At 38.9% G+C, this 21920-nt stretch overlaps 1 protein-coding gene across 1 annotated transcript in view; it reads left to right on the plus strand.

Moving 5' to 3' along the window:
- Positions 1 to 21920, plus strand: part of CACNA2D3 (calcium voltage-gated channel auxiliary subunit alpha2delta 3) — a 983089-nt gene that overhangs the window by 534567 nt on the left and 426602 nt on the right. Inside the window, 3 exon segments of the mRNA XM_049777717.1 lie at positions 8456 to 8464; positions 8467 to 8538; positions 8540 to 8572. Of these exon segments, the coding sequence (XP_049633674.1) occupies positions 8456 to 8464; positions 8467 to 8538; positions 8540 to 8572 (114 nt within the window).

A 21920-nucleotide genomic window follows, 5' to 3' on the forward strand; every position in this document is an offset into this window, starting at 1 on the left:
ATCAGGAAGCATCAACTTTATTCATGCCTTATCCACCATATGTGTGGCCTATATCATAGCATCTTAAGCATTCAGCCATTCTTAGCTAGCCCTGCATCTTAACTCCTGTCAGCCATCTTCCCTTTGACCTCCATGCTGGCAAAAGACCAAAAAGGTCCAAAAAGCGCCCTCATCCCCTCTGGTCAAAACCTTATCTACCCTTTCCAAGATTCCTCCCAGGAAATGAGCGGGGTCTTGTAGGTAAGGTCAAGTTACCTAGGAAGAATGGGTGGGGGATGAGGCTTCACAAATTAATAACCTTTGACTGAAAAGTTAGTAAAAAATAAAAATATCAGATGATCTTGCTTCTATGTGGAGTATAAAGAAAAATAGAGCAGGGATTAGAGTGATAGTACAGTTGATAGGGTATTAGCCTTACATGTAACTCACCAGTGTTCAATCCCTGCATTCCATGTGGTCCCTTGAGTCCACCAGGAGTGGTCCATAAGCCCAGACCCCTGAGCTTAGAGCACCACCATATATAGGCCAAAACAAAAAGCAAACAAACAAACAAAAGAAACCTAGATCATCCTCTATGTAAATAAGCCCTGAGACATGAACAGTAGAACTGGGAACTAAGGATGTGGGAAGATTAAAGCAGTGTAAGATGATTATGGAGAGATTTTGAAATGCTGGACGAGATATTGATGTAGTAACTTTACAATTATAAAGCAACAACTTCAGTACTGTGTTAATGCACATTACTTAAAAACAAAGAAAAAATATCCTTGAAGCCTCATTTGTGCAGATCTGGGAAATAAAATAATTGCGTTTGCTTCTTTTAGCTGTGTTTAGTTAAGTAGGTGTCCCTGCTGTGACCAGTAATCTACACAATAGATTTGTGGCTTGTAGTCCCTTCTCAAATATCCAGAAATATCTGCTTCTTCCCTTTCCTCACCCTGTCACTTTCACTCTCCCTATATTTTTACTTATGAACAGTTCACCCAGATAGTTCCACACCCATGTTTGCCATTGCTAGAGTATTCTGTCCTCCTCTCACAGCTGATTTGGGTATGAACACAGTAAAGATCTTGACAGATTCCTCAGTGGATAGGCCTTTGAAAGTGTGCCCATGTCAACCTTAAACTTATTAATAGGAACACTTTATAGTGTATCAGAAACTCGGAATTCATATAGTGGACTAACCACAGTTAACTATGCTGGTTGCAGGCACTATAGATTTGTACACTCATGAGGGTGCAGTAAGAACACAAACACTCTCAACTCCAGAGAAATCACCAACTCATGGTGGATATTTTTGCTTGAATTATGGTGAGACATATTTTTTCAACCAGGAAAATCTTCCGGACACCTACCTGTTCTGCCTGTAAAACTCAAATGGGGTTTGGTTAATCAGTAACCCTGATGTGAACATAAAGAAAAAGTTGGGAATCAAACATGTTAGAAATTCTTCCTGCTTGAGATTGATTGATAGTTGGTACCAAATTCTCTTGAGTGCACCTTTATCCCCATGAAAACATTTTCGTTCCTTTTCTTGCCATTGGGATATTAAATAGTCCAACACTCTGACAAACACAGAGGTGGTTAATCTCCCATGAAAATGAAGCCTGAGCTATTTTCCACTTCATCAATATGACCTTTAAGTGATATAATTCTCTTCCTGTACATTATGCCTGCCTTGCAAGCCAATGTGCAATAAAGAGCCTTTTCTCAAATACATAAACTCCTTCCTCTCTCCTCTCACTCTCTCTCTCTCTCTCTCTCTCTCTCTCTCTCTCTCTCTCTCTCTCTCTCTCTCTCTCTCTCTCTCTCTCACACACACACACACACACACACACACACACAGAATTTAATCGAGATTGTGATTATGGCTGGAGTTTTGATGGTTCAGAGGTTACTCTAACTAAATGGAGTTAATTCTGTTTTGCAATTACCTGCATTTCAATTTCAGTATTTGTGCAGATGACTTAAAGGCTTGCAGTTGTTGTACAAATGCCTTTGAAAGGGGCATTCAAATAAACTTCCAAGACCCTTCTAGCTATTGATCTCTGCTGTATTCATTAGATGCTTTAAGAACTCTGAAGCAGTTTGCTACAGTAGTTAGCATCTACCTTGTCATGTGACAACAGCAATTATCTTTTTTGGCGGTGAATATGATCTTTGCAGTGATTACCTTTTTAAAAATTTTTCTTAACCAATTAAATAAAATTTGGTGACATTTCAAAGACTGTTAATCACAACCAAATGCTCTAAATGTCAGGATGCATTGAAATTTTTGCTGCTAACTGATGAATCGCTGAGCTAATTGTAGTTCATCATCAGTCTCTTGTCATTGTTATTATTATGGAAAACACTTTCATCACTCTCACTATTCAAAGAAAGTTTTAGACAAATATGTAGAGAAGCGATATTACTCATCAAAGCATTTGAATTTAATTGCATTTTTCAAAATTCTCCAACTGCAGATTGCTACAGAGAATACCAGGGATGCAGAGAGAAGGGGAAATGGTGTTTTTAAATTAAGAGCTACAAGTAGTTCTTGCTCCCAGTCTACATTGCTAGTCTATGGCCATTTTCATTTCCCTCCCTTTCTTGCTTTTCACTTGGGAGTGTTTTTCTAAAGTGTTTTCAAATGAGTTGCTTGAACAAGAGCCCTATGGTGTCCTCATTTTCTTCCTTTCTGCAGCTGAAACCTAAAGAGTTGATCACCATATTGTTATGCAGTGGTCTCCTGCTGTTTTTATTCAATGAAGGGAATGCCATATTGGTATAAACTCCCCAAGATCTCCTCTTGTTGTTAAGACAAGGCAAGAGGCAGTTTGCTCTTATGGCAGGAAGGAAGAATTGTGAATCTCAGTAGTACTTTGTATGGAAAGGACAATATTGATTGAGATTACGCTATTTATCTGAAGATATCTTTCAGGATGGAGAAGAGGGAGGAGACTTGGTTAGAATCAGATAAGAATCCTAATATTACAAGTGTAGAATTGGTGTAACCCAGAAGAGGGAGAATTTAGATCAGTATTTATAATCTTAGGTTATGTATATTTTCCCTTGATATTATCAAGAAAACAAATCACATTCTTGACATACTTTAACATAATACAAGTTTCCAGAGAAGTGAGATAGTTATTATTTAAAAAATAATGTAAAAAAATCGGGGCCAGCGAGGTGGCACTAGAGGTAAGGTGTCTGCCTTGCAAGCACTAGCCAAGGAAAGATCGCAACTGAGGTTCGATCCCCCGGCGTCCCATACAGTCCCCCCAAGCCAGGGGCAATTTCTGAGCATCAAACAGGTGTGGCCTGAAGACAAAAACAAACAAACAAAAACAAAATAAAACAAAAATAATAGAAAAAATAGAAAAGAAAAAGTCAGAAAGAAAGAAAATTTAAAAAAGAGAAATAAGTAGCAAGCACATTTGTGAAAATTATTATATCTCCAATGAAGTCATTAACACACAATGACAGAAGGTTTAGTAAGCTCTTGTGGTTAGCCTTCCATTCTGTTAAATTGGTGTCTTCCTAGATGGTTGACAGCATCAAAAGAAGTCGTATAAAAATACAAGGCAATATTACTGATACTATGACTCTTAGAGGTAAGCATTCAGCTTCTAGGCCTCCTGGAAGAAGGAGGATACAGAATAAGAGTACCTATACTTGTTCCAGAAAGCCCTGGTGATACTGCATACCTTAAGTTTGGTCAGACTGAGGTCTCCAAAGAGAATCATAGAGGGCCATAGACAAAATGGGATTCTGGGTGATGGATGCAGCAGGAGTTGATTTGGCAGTCAGGGGCTCAGCCTGCCCTTTTCTACCAAGATTACTGACTTTCTGCTACATGGCTGGTGTACTCATGATTTTTCATGGCTTGGTTTGCATCTCACTCAAGAAGAGTGAATCCTTGGAGCTGCTGGACCAACTCCATGGATTCATGGCGACTGTTTCTGGTCATGTTTACAGCCACCACTATTTGTCATTTTCAAAAATTATTTAAGTCACCATGATTTATAATACAGTTATTGACAGGATTTCATTTATACCAAACTTTCCAACAGAGTGTTAACCTCCCTCCACCATTATTGATATTTTTTGTTATTGTGCTTTACAGCTTTATGTATTGTCAATGATAGGGTTTCGCACATGTAATTTTCAACAACACACATCCAACTGTGTGTTGATTTTTCTTCATCATTGTCCTTGGGTCTTTCCCAAGTCTCCACCTCCCACACCTAAGTCTTCCTATTTTGGTGAGCTCCATTTCATAAACCAGTTCTTAGGTTCTCTGGGTTACTTTCTTGATAATTTTTATTTTCTTATTATATTTTCTTATGTTCAATATATGTGAGGTCATGTGTTTGTCTTTCTCCTTCTAGTTGTAGTTGTTATTCAGCTTGATTCCCTCAAGTCCCATTCTCGTAGTAGCCAATTTCATGATTTTATCCCTTCTTATAGTTGAGTAGTATTCATTTTGTGTGTGTATATATGAATATGTATATACCATGTATTTATATATGATAAATATTACTGTATTTATATACAATAATTTCATTATTTAGTTGTCTGTTCCTGGGCTCATAGTTTGTTTTCAGAATAGACTATTGTGAATATTGCAGCAATAAAAACAAGACTGTAAAAATAGATATTTTTCTCTAAGTAGAGATTTATAGACTCAGTAGAGATACTCAATAAAGATTGCTTGGTAATATGGAAGCTCAAATCTGAAAAGTGTCAAACTGTTTTCTCAAAGGAATTGAACTGGTTGACATTTCCACCATTAGTGAATGAGGGTTCCTTTTCACCTAAAACCACACCAATGCTGTAGTTTTTTATTATTTTTTAATGTACGCCAGTATCATTGTGAGGGGATAATTCATTGTTTTGATCTGAATTATCCTGATGAACAGTGATGAAGAGCATATTTCAGATACTGAGTATCTTTATGTCTTCTTGAGGAGATTTCTGTTAATCTTCTTTTTATATAGTTGCTGTTTTATTGTTGTTTAAGTTTTAGCAATGCCTTATATCTTGGATATGAATCCTTTCATTTGATGGGTTGTGGAAAAATATTTTCCCCTAGACTTTGGGCTTCATTTGTATTCTGGGCATAGTTGTCATATATTCCTGAGCCAAATTTTTGGATCAGATGCTATGCCAATAAATAGAGTAGAACAGTAGTTTTGTAGAAGATTTTGTGGCATGGTAGTTTACTTATAGATATTTCTACTTTTAAATATTGTTTCATGGACCTTGTCTCCTTTTTAACTCAGGGGCAGCTATCCATCTGAGCTAGAGTAGCTGTCTGGGTCTGTGAGACAAGAGCCTTGATTAAAGAATTGAATGGGCAATCACTCCCTCCCCTTGGGTAGTGGCCATGAGACCCCTGAATTCTGGAAATGATGGAGAAGGAAGAAATAAGGAAAAAATTAAAAATTGTGAAGCTTATCACATAACTACTGGCTCAAGAATCTTTTTTTTTCATTTTTGAGAGTTTGTTAAAGAATAAGGTAAAATCAAGAGATAATCTAGATTCAAATCTGAGATATAATAAGTAGCTGTCTGACCTTGAACAAGTCAGGTAATATTTCTTGCCTTAATTTCTCCAACGGTAAAGCAGCCAAAATAATATTACTTAACTCAGTGACTAGAAATGATGATTTATATTCATAGTTTAGCATATAATGTATACTTAAATTGTTTGGTAATGATCATGGAAGGATGTTATGCTTATTTTGAAAGAGTGAAATGGACATACATAAAGAACTTAGCTCAGTCACGCAACTTGTGGTGCTGGGATAGGGCTAACTACTTTCTAATATATTGTGCTAGCCTTGGGCATGGTTGGTTATTCTCTTTTCTATTATAACTTAAGGAAATTAATTTTATTTATTTTCATATTAATTTATCCATCTCTCTAGGCATTCATCTTGCTAAATGTATTCTACCAAGTTACTATAAATTCAAATTGCACCAAAAGATTCTGAGTGGCAAGAGATAGGGAGTTACCTACAATGAGAAGCTTTGTTAGTCTTGAGTTTAGACTGGGGTCAGCAACCTACATAAGAGCAGCTTCTAGCCTTCTCTAGTATCATGATCAAGTAGAATATGCCTGACATTTCCACACAATGCCTTTGCATGTATTATTCTTTATTCCCAATATGTCCTTTTAAGAATTTTAAGAATTCTTAAGAATTTAAGTCTTTTAAGCATTTTTTCCTATAGGACACATTTTCAGATCTTTGTTTTCCCTATAATTTCTGCCTTCTCATTTCCTCTCTCCTTCTACATTTTCTCTCCTCACTTTTCACATAACCATTATAAAGTATATGATACATTTTTTTTCCTGTTTTTATATGTCAAGCCAACTAGAATATGAGCCTTGTGAAGGAAGGGGGATTTTACACGTTCCATTCCCAGAGTTATGTGGGCACTTAGTAATTTTGAAATAGACGAAAACACTTGGTATTCTAAACTATATTATGTTATATTCCTATAAAGTCTTAGGAATTTCCTCTTCTGGTGGCTGAACACTTTTTTGTGTTTCCCATCACTTGTTATTGTCATGTTCTTGTAAGGCTTTTAAAGGACATTGTGCTGCTTTATATTCCAGCATTCATAGCTCTCTGTAAGGGAATTCTTAATTCTAGTCTCAAGGAAAGGAAGCAAAGCTCTGGGAACACTGACTCTCACTGACTTACAAAGGCTAGGAGGTTTTAATAAGAAATATAAGACTCAAAGTGAAAGAAAATTCTGTTATTATTTTAACATCAGTAGGCTACAATTTTACAGTGTCAGCATGCTATATGTACTAACACATATGTTTGTACATACCGTTACAAGTAGGAATATATATTTTATTTTTTTACATTTATTTATTTTGGTTATTGGGCCACATCCAGTGGTTCTCAGGGGTCACTCCTGGCTCTCTGCTCAGAAATTGCTCCTGGCAGGCTCATCGGACCATATGGGATGCTGGGAATTGAGCCCAGGTCATTCCTGAGTTGGCAGAGTGCAAGGCAAATGCCCTACCACTGTGGGCCACAGCCCTGGCCCCTGGTATGTGTATTTTATATAAAGAACCTTAACATATGGAATGTATCAGCATCAGGAAGTGAACTTGTACCTGAGGGAATGCCATAATGCTGCCCTGGCCACTGGCTTCGCTTCAAGGTGGGTTCAGATGACACCTTGACAAGAACTTGGAAACAGCAACTTGCTTTCAGGGTGGGTTTCCCTGCCTTGGCACCTAATGATGAGAGGAATCTAGAAGACTCTCTGTGACATCCTGACTTCAATATAGGAACTGTGCTAAAACCAAAATCTCTAATTACAGAAATCTGATTGTGACAACTATGATTGAGGAGAACTTTTCCTGGGACCATGATGAAAAACTTTGGGGTTACTTAGTATGCCTGGAGCCTGTAGTTGATCTTATGTTAGGATGCTTCAGGATATCCTGTTTTTAGGCCAAAGGTTTTTTTCTTCTATGTTCTCCAACTTTTGCTGAGACTGTGCAAAAAATGACACCCCTTTTTTTAATCTTTTAGATAGGGACTCGCGGCCTTTTTTTATAGAATTACTTTGTTTTATCTCAAATTTTTGCATTTTTACTATAAAATTCAAAAGAGGAAAAAAAAGAAAGAAATGGGACCAGGACCAAAGTGGTCTCAGGGCCATTGATGGAGATAAAAAAAGAACAGAACGTATATATCCAAGCCAAAAGTCAACAACAATAGAATCAAGAAACTCAAACTATAACAATCTAAACTTTATAAGGGCCTGTTATGTTAGCAGGCCAGAAGGCAAAGGGTGGTGTTATAGGATGCATTCTGGGAACATTGGTGGTCTGAGGTCAACACTGGTGATGGAGTTGGTCCTGATTCATTGTATGTCTGAAATCCAACTATAAAGGACTTTGTAAATCACAATGAATTTCAATAAAATAAAATTATTGATTTCATTTAACTTTTTAACTCGAGTTGGCTTGTTCCTTACTTTTATTTTCTGTATCCATAACCTTGATTTTGATATATGTGTACATACCTATATCCATTAGATTCATGCAAACCAAAACGCGGATTGTGAAAGAGATATTGTGTCTCATTAATTCTGTTGACCATGAGAAATGTGGTTACCCAACGTGCATTGTCACTCATTCCTTTGAGCTTATTATTCTGAAGTGCCATACTTGAAGGTTACCAGATAATTTTGCCTTTTAGAACATTGCTTTAGATTCTCACTATACATTTTTTATTTAGAAACCTATTCTATAATCCCTATTTAATTCCAATTTTTAAGAGTGGGTGTAGTATGTAAAATGCTTCTATGCATATTCTGCATTGGTGGAAGAAATGGAGCTCTACTTCCCAAAGGAGAAATCACATGTTTTCTGTTGTCTCACGGATATACAGAACTCTTTGGTGTCCCTTTTAAATTGAAGTTCATGTTCTTTCCACAGTTTAACCACAAACAGGACAGGGGAGTATCTGCAGCCAGGCCATCATGCTCATCACTGATGGAGCTGTGGACACCTATGAATCCCATCTTTGCAAAATACAATTGGCCAGATAGAAAGGTAAGTTTATTCTGAGCTTGATATAGCATGCAACCTTTAATATATGGCATCTTGTACTACTATATTTTCCAGATTGTCCTAGATTAATGTCCATTGACACAGAATCTCATAATTACCTTTGGATTCTCCATCTTAGTGTAATTTTTGGTTAATACATATAGAATGTTATGACTTTTTTCATTTTTATAAAGAAACTTACTAAATTTTGGAAAAAAACCCATAGCCCATGTTAAGCATATTTAGGAAAAGACTTATTAGTATGTATGTCTCTTCCACATGTTGGAAATCCCCTCTACTCAGGTTTTGTTTTACAGGTAGCCAGAACTACTCAACAGATGAAGGATTTAGAATATGATATGGTTTGCTATGGAGGTCTGACCACCTATCTCCTTTGTTTCTGTGATTTTTATTGCTCCTTTTCTTGAATTTCTCCTCTCTACCCAGAATTTCTTTCCCCATTTCTTGTTATGTTCTTGTCGAAGCATATTCTCTATCCTATCATTCCTCTACCTTTTAGGCTGATATTATTTGTCTGATGCACCCATGCATGAGAATATCAATGGAAGATATTCTCCATTGGTACCTTTTGAGGTAATAGCAAAACAATTCCCCAGCTATTACCTAGCTTGAAATATTAGGGGAAACTTTGAAATTATGGCTACCTAGAATCTGTTTCATATGCCAGAATCAAAATTTCTAAGGATGCTGTCTAGCCATCCATAGTTGTAAGCAGATTCCTTGAGTGAGCATTAATAAGCAAATTGGAAGTTGGTGATTACGGTTTCATCTCAATGGTATGAGTTTTAATTAGAGAAAAAGGATCACTAAATTTGATGGTGTGTTGAGGTATTAAAAAAAAGAACTCTCAGGCCATTTTCTGCTCCATCACTGCCCAGACCAACAGTTTTAGAGGGTCCCTGGGTAGCAGAGGATGATATTCTCTGGTGGATGAGGATCCTCAGCCAGATCAACAAAGGAGGAGAACTTGCTGAGTATGTGGATTGGAACAGATGAATCTTGGCAAATTGGATAAGATATGTGAAGTGTACCAGACATGACGAGCAGAATTCCTGTGGCCTTTGAGTATCATCAGGCAGATATTTTACCAATGTGTCATACATATCATCCAACCAGGCTATCAACTGTTGTTCTGATATGGAGATGAGTTAGGGCCAGGACTGGGGCATCAAGTGGGGGAAATCTAGTGAAAGTAAATTCATAGCAGAGAAAGGAATAGATTTCCATCACCTGATTCAAGTACAGAAAGAAAAATTAACCTCTAGTTCAGGAAGTTGGCTGGTCAATTTAAGGGCTGGTCCTTTAAGACTCAATTTGAGCCTGGCCTTTAAGACTCTGACTGGATGGTCATCTGAGTGTCACGCAAGCATCATTTTTCTTCTCCTGTGCTGACCAGCACCATAGAGCCATCATCTTGGGGGATTCTGCTGCTGAAGGGGGCTCTGGAGGAATGATTTCGTCTCTACTGTTCATCGAAGGCCTTGGCTAGGACTTTCTGCAGTGAGCCTTGCTGCTGCTCTTTTGGGAATGATCCAGTCTAGAAAGTTGGGGGTCTCATCAGCTGATATCTTCTTCCCAGGACACTGTGACTTTCCCCGGTGTGGCCATAAGCTTCTCCATGGAGGAGTGCTTATGCTTGAAGACCACTCAGAGGAAAACTCTCTATGAGCCATTATGGTGGAGACCTATGAGCACCTGCAGGCAGTAGAAAATTGCAGGGTGAAAGCCTGCACTGATCTTCTGGTTGGAAGGAGGGTGCCCTAGGGAGGCTTCTGAGAGGTGTGTTTGCAGCAGAACCTCAACCAAAAAATCCACACCATGTCCCTTCTGCTCACTTGGCTTTTTCCAATCAGAACTTCCTCAACCATCATAGAAAACAAAGTCCTCCTTCTTGGGTCCTCCAAAGAATATCTGCAAGAAAGCAAAGCTCAATCAGAGAATTCTGTCCACAGGATCCGAACCAATGGCAACAAACTTTCTAATCCTTATAATGTCAAACCAAGGAATGACATACTAGAAAGTCAAAAGCATAAAGAAAGCTGCTTTGGCTAAAAAAATGAAGCATAAAATAATTTTGACAGCTTTTTTTACAAACTATCTGACAGTCAAATAGGGAGCTCTCATAAACATGAGATTGAAAATGAGGAAAAAACTAACTCAGGGCATAAAGAAAATCCACAGGACACAGGTAGAGTAGGTCAAAGATTAGGAATGCCAATATTTTTAATAGACAAGAATGTAAGGCCTGGGCAAGACTTCACTGATGGATCAAATGTGATACACCAGCAGGCACACACATTGGAGAAACCCCATGTTTGCAGGGAAAATGGGTGAGGCTTCAGTCAGAGGTCACATCTCATCACAAATCAGATGACACACACTGGAGAGAAGCCCCATGTTTACAGGGAGTGTGGCCAGGTTTTAGTCGAAGGTCAAATCTCACCAGACACCAGAGGATACACACAGGGGAGAAGCCCCATGTTTGCAGGGTGTGTAGGTGAATCTTCAGTCTGAGGTTAACTCTCATTCCACACAATAGGACATACACTTGAGAGAAACCCCATGTTTTTAGGGAGTGTGGGCGAGCCTTCGGTGATAGATCAAATCTCAGCAAACACGAGAGGACACACACTGGACAGAGACTCCATGTTTGCAGGGAGTGTGGGCAAGGTTTCAGTCGGAGGTCACGTGTTAGCAAACATAAGAGGACACACTGGAAGAAGCCCATGTTTGTAGGGAGTAGAGTGAGCCTTCAGTGATAGGTCAAGTCTCATCAAACATGAGAAGACACACAATGGTGAGAAGCCCCAAATTTGCAGAAAGTGGGGAGAGACTTCATTCTGAGGTCAAGTCTCATTAAACACTAGAAGACAGTGGGGAGTCCCTATGTTTGAAGCAAATATGACTAATGAACAGCCCTGAGCATCACCTGGTTTAGTCCTCCAAACAAAATTATAATAAACAATAAATTATTTTCTGCAATTCTGTGAGTTAACTGGTGAGGTATTTAGGGGATCGCTGATGAGGCTGAATGCATTAACAGAGGCTCAGAATGGTAGCACAGTGATAGGGCGTTTGCCTTGCATAGGACTGACCCAGGACTGATGTGAGTTCGATTCCTGGTATCTATATGGTCCCTGAGCCAGGAGCAATTTCTGAGTGCAGATCCAGGAGTAACCCCTAAGCACCACCAGGTGTGGCCAAAATAAAAAAAAATAGGAGGCTAGCCTCCATGGTCTTCCCATAGCTTCTAATTTTTCAGGTCTGTCCTGTAAGTTCTTTCTTCCTACTTGAGTAGTCTGTACTTTCTTCATTTTGACAATTGGGTTCAAAGGAAGGAAAAACTGGGGGAAGTGGGGAAGAGGCCAGGAGAACTTTTGTGAGTATAATTTTTAAAGCTACCTACCACCTTGCCAGAGTCTTTCTCAAGACAACTGCTTAATAAAACATTTTAGGATGACTGGGCAAAGGAATGCATTATTGGTGATTTAACTGTGAGTCGATGAAGGTAGCATCATGATTGCTTATATAATGTCTCCCTTGCCAGCATTTCATTTTTGAGAGCAGAAATAAGGAGCTATTTATTCATTTATTGAATACCATTTACTTTCGCATAATATTCATTGCTTAGTGGCTTAATGGCAGCTCTTCCACATTTGGAATAAAATATGAACTCCTCTAACATGAAAGGGACTCAGCCCAGGATCTGCTCAAAAAATAAAACTGCCTACCTTTTAAACAAGAAAAATTATCATATCTGCTATCTATGTATACATCACTCTTCCAAGTGAGCTAAAAAAATCATGAATGTACTGATCATTATCTCATCTGATGCACAAAACAAAGAAGCCATAGCTGAATAAGAAGGAAAATGTTGCCAAAGTGATTTAAAGGGTTGACAAACTATGGCCCATGGGTAGTTGGGTCCTAGGTAAACCTTGTGTGTCCCTTGGGTTATAAATGATGTTTAGATTTTTAAGTGGTATAAAAAGTTTTGTAAGCCAAAAGGAGAAGATATTCTGTAACACTTGGAAATTATATGCAAATCAAATTTTGTTGTCCACAAATGAACTATTTGTAACACAGTCATACCCAATTGTTTACATATTGTAAATGGCAAATGGCAAGTTGAATTGTTGTGATAGATGCCATCTGGTCCACAAAGACTGAAATATTTGTTACCTGGCCCTGAAAGTATAGGTCTGCCAACTCCTGATCAAAAGGAGAGTTGGAAGCAAAAGGAGAGTTGGAAGAAATTTAACATCAACCAATGTGCTGCTGAAATTCCCTGTGATGCCCTTGGAATTTTATGAATGAGCTGAATCTAATAGGAATTGGTATCAATTGTTTCTCCCTTTCTTTCCATTGCTTTATTGCAACTTGAATAAAATAGACCAGATACACTAGTTAAAGGGAGAGTGGGAAAGAACAGGGGTGGTGAATGTTGTGCTATGATTCTTTGCTCCATCAGGAAGTTATCCTTTCCCTTTCCTGCCCTTCATATTTTCAGTTTTCATATTTTCCTCCAAATGAGAAAACTGAAAATATTTTCATATTTTTTCCATTCTGCCCCATTCTGGGGCAGGGGTACAGAATGTAATAACATGATTATTCAGAGATACAGAACCTACAATATTGCTTGAGATGTGGGCTTTTACTCAAGATTTTACATAACTGTCCCTTGATCTGCTTTCTTGGTAGTGAAAAGGGTATATGGCCAAGGGAACATTCTGGTGATAGCTCTCAGGAAGCCCAAAACTCCCTGAGTTTTTTAAATTTTTTTTTTTTTTTGGCCACAAAAACCTGGTGATTCTTAGGGGTTACTCCTGGCTCTGCATTCCTGGCTTGGGGGACCATATGGGACGCTGGGGGGGTTGAACCATGGTCTGTCCCAGGCTAGCGTAAGCAAGGCAGATGCCATACCACTTGTGCCACCACTCCGGCCCCTTTAATTTTTTTTAAGGAGTTGTTGTACTCCATCATTGGAATGAGAATCAACACACATAGGTGATCATTCTAACTTTTCTCTGCTTTCTATTTTTGGAAGATAGTGGGTACATACTACATCTGGCAGTACTATGGTTTACTCTTAACTCTGTTTTCAGGGACCATTCCTAGAGGTATCCTGGATCAGCCACCTACAAGATGAGCACATTAATCCTATACTATCTCTCCAGCCCCTGCTTTCTATTTAGAGAATGAGATGGTGTGGTTGCGAACTTATGATTCAACATCTGGCGCCAATGAGGTGGCGCTAGAGGTAAAGTGTCTTAGCCAATAAGGACCGCGGTTCGATCCCCCAGTGTCCCATATGGTCCCCCCCAAGCCAGGGGCAATTTCTGAGCCCTTAGCCAGGAGTAACCCCTGAGCATCAAATGGGTGTGGCCCAAAAACCAAAAAAAAAAAAAAAAGATTCAACATCTGAAATCCCTTCCTTGGTCTGTAAAATATGCTGTCTAGATGTTCAGTGTAAGCAAAGACACTCTGGTGTCATGGCATAATTTGTCTTCCTTAGGAATCTGTAGAGTCACCCACCAGCCATAAGTTTTTTACTAAGTCTCTTGCAATAAGACAATTGGGATTTGCTGTACCCATAAAACATGACCAATGAGAACTAGTTCTTCTTGAATACTATATGTAAGTGCTTTTTGTGAATTTAATTTGCATATAAACCCCATGAGAGGGCTTTATTATTATCCTCTCCTCCAAATGAGAAAACTGAAAGAACAAGTGCTACATGCCTTACTCAGTTCCTATTACTCTTATGAGACCCAAATGACCATCCTGGAGGTTGAATACCGAGAAAGATTGTGCCCTGAACCAGGAGACAGAAAACTAGGGAGAAGCAAAATGGCTAAGTTGAGAGTAGTATCTCTGGGACAGGGGTCCCTGGACAGGAGTGAGGTTTTGTCTTGGTCATCATATTTGTAAGTGTGAGGGGAGCAACCGCATGTGAGAGGTTGGAGATCTCTGGACCACTGGACCACTGGGACTACAGACTGTGAGCAAGAGGAAAGCAAATGCATTCAAGGGGAGGCTGTCTGGGTGTTATTAAAGGACAGAAGAACTTCAAAGATGAAGGAGGTATTTTAGTTTCTGGTGCCTCCAGTCTTTCTTTGTCAGTTTTCTTCTTGCACAAAGTATGTCTAGCTGCTCTGAGGCCTTGGAAAAACGCCCAGAAATCAGGGACCAGAATGGACAAGCCTCTGGGGACTGTGGTGGAAGTACAAAGAGAGGTGAGACAGAGGCAGTACTTGGTTTGGAGGAAGGAAAGTCCTAAATCATGGAATGGTTGGGAACACTGAAGGAGGTGGAGGTAGGCTGTCATTTCTCCAAGCAAGGCCAATCAAGAATTTTCCTGAGGTTTTGCTTGACTTATTGAAAGGCTTAGCTCTGCCTCAGAGGTCCTGGGTTGGTAGTAGAAAAAAAGCTCAGGAAAACCCTCCTTTGTTCTCTCTCCAAATACATTGGAGTGTAGAGATTTTCTTTGTTATTATGATGGAGGTAACATGGAAAAAGAATTTTAACATTCAGGTATGGGGCAGGTATGGAGAAAGGACAGCATTGGTGGTGGGAATACCCCTGATTCAATGTCACTTTACCTAAAATATTACAGTGAAAGACTTGTAAACAAATTATAAAAAAACGTACAGGTCAGGAAGATCCCTAAGAGCAGATCACAGATAACAAGCTTGAAAAGAACTAATGGCTAAATATATCTTCTGACTGAAGGGGCTAATGTGGAGCTAGAATGTTTTATATAGGTGAGGGCAGGAGAAAAAATACAGAAGGTAGAGCATTTGTCTTGAATGTGGCCAACCTAATTTTGATCCCCAGCACTGCATTTGGTTCCCCAAAGCCACCATGAATGACTCCTGAATGCAGGAAAGTCATACATGCAGAACTCAGTAATTACTCTTTAATTCTGCTATTCAACCCCACTGGCTTGGTTATTAGTTATACTGAAAAATAGAGGGTGAATGACAAGTCAAAATGCTGGGAAAAGGGGTGGAGGGAGGACAACCCTGGTGGTGAGAATAGGCTTGATTCATTGTCACTATGTACCTTAAATATTACTGTGTAAGATTCGTAATTCACTCTTGGTCACAATAAAAATTATTAAAAAAATGTTAGGTGCTGAGCTATATTATATTAAGAGGGAATGGGTTGTTCGACTCTCAAACAAATGAACAAAAACAAAACCACATGACAGAAAGGAGCTGGACAGGAAAAGATAGGAGGGGGGTTTTGAAATGTTCTAAGTGGGCTATGTGAGGAGTTGTAGTAGGTAATTCTGGTTAGGAGAACTGACATGTCCCTGGAAGACTGGCAAGGTAGAAAAGAAAGGGTCAGATCCTTGCTTTGCTTTTTATTAGCACAGAAGGAGCTTGGGCTGTGATTTTAGGGTGGTGGGGAGCCGTGTGAGGCTTCTTCAAGGGGAGACATGAACTGTTGTTTTCCAGAAGTCACCTTTAACCTCTTGGAATTAAAGAAAGTGGGGTCTTCATGGGGTCTATCATGTCAGAGGTATAGACCTGGGTTGTAAGCAGTTCTGATCTTGATTCTTTATTTTCCTCATAATGAATTACAAGAGCAAAGTCTTAGTTTGTTGACTTCTTTTTTTTATTTCCTATGAATATTCTAAGAGTGACCTTTTTCTCACTGGTCTTTTATTTCAGGGTTTACATGGTGGTCACATTTCTCTGCCCTCTCCCTCCCTCCTTTCCAGGCTGAAGTCCACGTTGGCCTGAAAGTTTTGAGTGGGTTTGTGTTATTACTGTGTTCCTTCCAGGGAGATAAATTCTAAATCGGTCTTATGAAACTAGTAGGAACATTCATTTCTCCTGGTCAGTCAACGATATGACAGGCAAAAGGCATTTCCAGTCACCGTGGTGAGAGTTCCTACAGGCTGTCCTTGCCACTGAAGGGAGAATTGAAACAGTTCACTGTCTCCTGATTTATTTTTAATTACTTTTGCGGGTATTAGACATCTTCTGAGTATGGGAAAGGGAACACAAGGAGACAAGTTAGGAAAGAGGTGCAGTGAAGTGTGGTGGCTGCCTGCCATTGATAAATCGCTTCATGTCAGAGCTCAAGACCCTGCAGGCTTTGCCGGTTCCTGCTGCAGTAAGTGCCTCTTCCCCCCCTCCCTGGGCTAGGCACTAGGGCCTTGGCCCCCACCTAGGCACCGAAGATTTTAGAAAGCAGTAGGATGGGACAGTGATCATATTAGTGGATTTCACTGTCCTCTCTAATTGGCTCTCTGGGAGTTATACTTAGTTCTTGAAGCCTTCTCTTTAAAATATTTCCCTGGTTCATTGTTGTAAATTTTTGTTTTCTTGTTCGGAGGCCTCACCTGGTGGTGCTTCAAGCTTGAGGATGAACACTACCAGCTTTGTGCTTGAGGATTGCTCCTGGTGGTGCATGGGAAAGTTCAAACCCTGACCTCCTACATGCAAAATATAGGCTCTAGTCCATTGAGCTTTCTCTCTAATCCCTAATTATAGATTTCATCTTTTTTATTTTCTTGCAAAAAATTATTTTTGAATATTATAAATATATTGAAATATATTCTGAATATATAAAATATATATAACTACATTTTGAATATATTTAATCTACAAGTATATTTGGAATATCAGTTATTTTGACAAAGTTGTTTAATGTTAAGAATTGTGAGTAACTTGATGGCTGGGTTGGTTCATGTCCTGGGCTGTTGAAGAAAAGGTGACTAGAAAGGGTATTACCATTTTGGATCCGAAGGCCTGTTAATCAGGGGCCAGGGTAATGTGAGAACTTTGCTCTGGTCCCTGATAAACATGAGACACAGATGTGAGTGAGATCTCAAATTGAATCCCTGACTCCTGTGGCTTCCTGACACCCCTGATACAGCCCTTGATGTTCTTGAGCTTCACGGGACCCCAGAAGGTTACATTTCTAGGTCCTGGCATTGAACCATCTGTCCCAGTTTTTGGAGAAGCTCAAGTGAATTCGAGGCACTCTGTATGCTTTATTATTTTTTTTATTTTTAAAATTTTTATTAAGGCCAATGTGAATTACAAGTCTTTCACAGTTGTATTTCAGGCACCTAGTGACAGTGAATTAGGATCATTCCCACCACCAGTGTTGACCTCCCTCCACCATAGATCCCAGCATCCATCCCATCCCTACACCTTTAGCCCCTTGGACTGCTTGTGTATTTAAAAATCACTTAATCCTTCACTATGAAAAACGTAGTTACAAAGTTGTTGATGGTTGAGTTTCAGTCATAAAATGTTTCAACGTTTATCCCTTCATCATAGTACATTTTCCACCAGCAATGTCTCCAATTTTCCTCCTGCTGCCTCCAGGCTACCTCTATGACAAACAATTTTCTCTCTTCTTCTATATCTGTCAAAGAAAAAGATAAAAAACAGTTCTGAAACTAATACGAACAATAAATCTCATTAATGTCTAGAGCAATTCTTGGGGGAAAAGGATGGAGCATCACTTTTCTTAACTTCAAACTCTACTATAAAATGATAGTTATTAAAATGACCTGGTATTGGAATAAAAACAAAATCTAAGATCAGTAAATTAAAATTAAATATCCTGAGGCAGACCCTCAAGTACATGGACAATTAATCTTCAATAAAAGAGTGAAGTGAAGAAAGAAAAATCTCTTCAACAAGTGGTGGTGGAAAAACTGGTCAGCTACTTACAAAAAATAATCTCATACCTCTTTCTAATACCATGAACAAAAGTCAAATCAAAATGCATTAAAAATGTTGATATCAGACCTGAATTCTTATGGTGCATAGGGGCAGAACTTCATGACACTGAAGCTAAAGGCATTTTCAAGGATGAAATACCCCTAACCAAGGAACAAGTGGGACTACATTAAAATAGGAGTTTCTGCATCTTAAAGACAAGAATAACCAGGATATAAAGATTGCCCAAGTGATGGGAGAGATTATTTCCCCAGCATCTATCTGATAAGGGATTAACATCCAAGTTATGCTAAATACTAATAGTATTAACAAGAATAAAAATCCAGTCCCATCAAAAAATGGGACGAGATGAACCAAAACTCAAAGAAGAAATACAAATGGACAAAAGAAATACAAAAATACAAATACATGAAAAAAATTCTCAATATCATGTCTCATCAGTGAAACATAAATCAGAACAACAATGAAATATCATATCACATCCTGATTGGTTCTTGGGAGTCCTTTTTCTATATTAAAAAAAATCAAATTGAGGTCTAGAACTGAGGTAAGTTTTCTTTGTTTAACTCCTGCTTTGACAGATAGTCAAAAATAAGTGGAGCAGAGGGGCTGGAGAGGTGGCACAGACATAAGAGAGACAAGCATGGGATCAGCGGGTGGGGTTCACAGCCTCCCGGACTGTCCTCCATACAGGGTATTTATTGGTTAGGAATAATCAATCATAGAAAGAAGGGTGGATAATTAATTTCTAATTTCTAACCAATTAGTTCTAACTAATAACTAATTTCTAACTAATGCTAATAAGCATAAGAGGATTACACTTCCTAAGAGGATTCGAGGAAAGAAGCTAAAGTAAAAATCTCTGAAGATTGTGTTCCTCTAGGAAAGGTGACAGATAAAAGACTGTATACATGATTTCTGTCTGCAAGATGGCAATTTACAATAAGAGCCCTCAAGACTTTATCTGCACCTCCACTGAGGACTAAAAGCTCTATAGCTAAACTTGTTTATTTCTTGCATGCCTTCATATACAACAGTCCTTATAATTAAATCGATAGCAGACGGGAGAGAAGGGAAGAGAAGAAAGTATGAAGAGTTAGTAGGTAGGAGAAGTCTCTGGGTGCTGGAAAGCAGGTTTCTGAAGTGATGCACTGCTAGAAGATGCTGGGTCTATACCTAGAAAAGAGTCCTAGGGGCCAAAGCATGGATGTTAGAAAATTAGGTGTTGGGCCCTTGAGGAAGATGTAATGGCATAAGGTTTTTGAGTGTTACAGTGCGAATAGGATTTCCTGCTGTTGGGATGAGAGATCCTGTCAGAGGTCAGGGGGAATCATGGCATTGATAGTTAGGCATCAACAGGAGGCAGACAAAAGGGCCCGAGTCCCTTCTGTTTTCTCCATCTTTGCAGCCTCACTAGATACAGCAGGCAGAGAAAAATGTGATGTTTAGAGCCCCAACCCAATCTCACAAAGTCTGGGGACTTTGGGGCTCATGTATATTACCCTAGTAACACTCACACCCCAAAATAACTGGAAGCTAGATGAATATGTTTGGCATAAATTGAAGGCTAATGACGTGCCAAGTTCCTAACTCCTGGGTTTTTTAATTTTTCATGGATAATCGAGTTGGCTTCGTGGGGAGACAGGGCTGCCTTACAGAAAGAGGACAGTCTCTACATGGTGACAAATCTGTTTTCCCACTGGTAAAATGGGATTCACTCCATACTCCATGCCCTATGACAAAGATGACTGCTTCCAAACTCTGTCCTGGGCCTAAAGGGAGAGGAAATTGTGAGGTGCTATCTTATTATTATTATCATCATCATGGCTGCCAGCCTCAGTTAAAATGTAACTGTAGTGAATGATTTCAAGATGGTATAACTATGTTATTTCAGATGTGGGAAGTAGGAAGTTCATGCTTCCCCTGATTATGAATTACTGAATATGAATTAACATAAGACACACTTTTTTTCTCCCAAAGTGTTTCTTTTGGATTGACTGTCACCTTGAGCTGAAGCCTGAGTGCAGGGGCGGAGAACATCTAAAAACTATGTGCATCTTATGGTCAGATGTGTCTTATAGAGTGAAAACTATGGCAATCAACAGTAGTATATTGGTTAACTTATAGAAGATTAAAGTATTGAACTTCATTTAAAGACATTCCCAGGTCTTTCCTCTTATCTGATACAAGAATAAATATATGCACAGTGTCCTTTTTAGCCTACACTTCTGGTACCAATAAAAACATACAGAGTTGTATTTGACTATTCCGTATTAGTAGTTAAGCATACAAAATAACTAGTATTTATCTATTTATACAGTCAGCCTGTATGTCATTGTGAAAGGTAAACAGGAGACCTGAAGAGTCTTTTCTGTTTGTTAGGCTGTTCTAAGAATCTGGTCAAGACAAACTGCATGGTGGGCAGTGTGGCCTGGACAAGAGTTAGAACTCTTTGAGCTAAAGTTTCATAATCTAGGAAATAAGGGATAAGGCAAGGACCATACACTATGTACAAGGTTTCTATGGGACCCAGAGGAGTAAAACCTAGTGTTCAAACAATTGGTGGCAGCCAGTGGTAGGATATTAGTAATAGAGATAAAATTTTGATATCTGAAAGTCTAGATCAGGCCCTGTAAGTGCACTGGCAGAGATTGAGTCTACCAGCACCTTGTGTTCTGGTAAGACAAACAGGATTTGGATTTGCAGCTGTCTTGAGAATATATATTGATGCTGAGTAAATTTGGATGTACTGAATTCTCCAATGTCTTGTATTATTTGCTCATTTCCTGGACTCTTTTTATGCCACCACCTTGGTTTCCTCAATGGTTTCCATTTTTTTTTTTATTGTGAGGGGCCATGGATTGTGAGCAGGTGCTTCCAAGTGTCCAAAAGAAATGGAAAATGCTTCTAAGGAGAGCGATGTGCATGATATATATGCATCTTGATATCAAGGGTCCTCTCATTCATTTAATTTGAGAGTAACACTGAGAAGGTTTGAAAGGAGGGCATGCCACAATCTGAAATGTGTTCACTCTGCTTGGAGTTAGGGCCTTATTGACCTTCAAGCTATCTCTGCTCTTGTGTCTTTGGACACTCAAAAATCACATTAACTTCAGTCGAGTCCTGTTGCTTCTTCATTCTTAGATTTCTTTCATCAAGAACAGACTTTTCATTACCTATTCTCCACACAGCATCCAGAAACACACTGGAAATTGGATGCAGCTCTGTTGAATGAACCCCTAAATTCTACTGGTGGCCTGCTCTGTACCAATAGTAAGGAAAACCACACAGAATGGTTCTAATGACCTGATCTTCTCTCTCTTTACTTCAGACCTCCTGTTCTTTTCACTGTACAAGACTCTCGAGCATGTGGGGCATCTTTGGGTAACTGCTATGTTTTATTCCTTCTATCTCAGGAATATTGTCTCCATATTTCTCCCTTTCACTCACTTTCTTCTAATCTTTACTTAGACAAATTCTTTTCATTAAGATCTGCTCTGATAACCTGTTGTAAAGTTATTTTTGAGTCTAACACTAGCACTATGAGTAACTGATTTCCCTTTTACTCTCTTAGAATATATTAGATCAGTCTGACAAGAAAGTTAGTCATGTCTGATACC

This window comes from Suncus etruscus, chromosome 7, assembly GCF_024139225.1.
Source record: "Suncus etruscus isolate mSunEtr1 chromosome 7, mSunEtr1.pri.cur, whole genome shotgun sequence".
NCBI lineage: Eukaryota > Metazoa > Chordata > Mammalia > Eulipotyphla > Soricidae > Suncus > Suncus etruscus.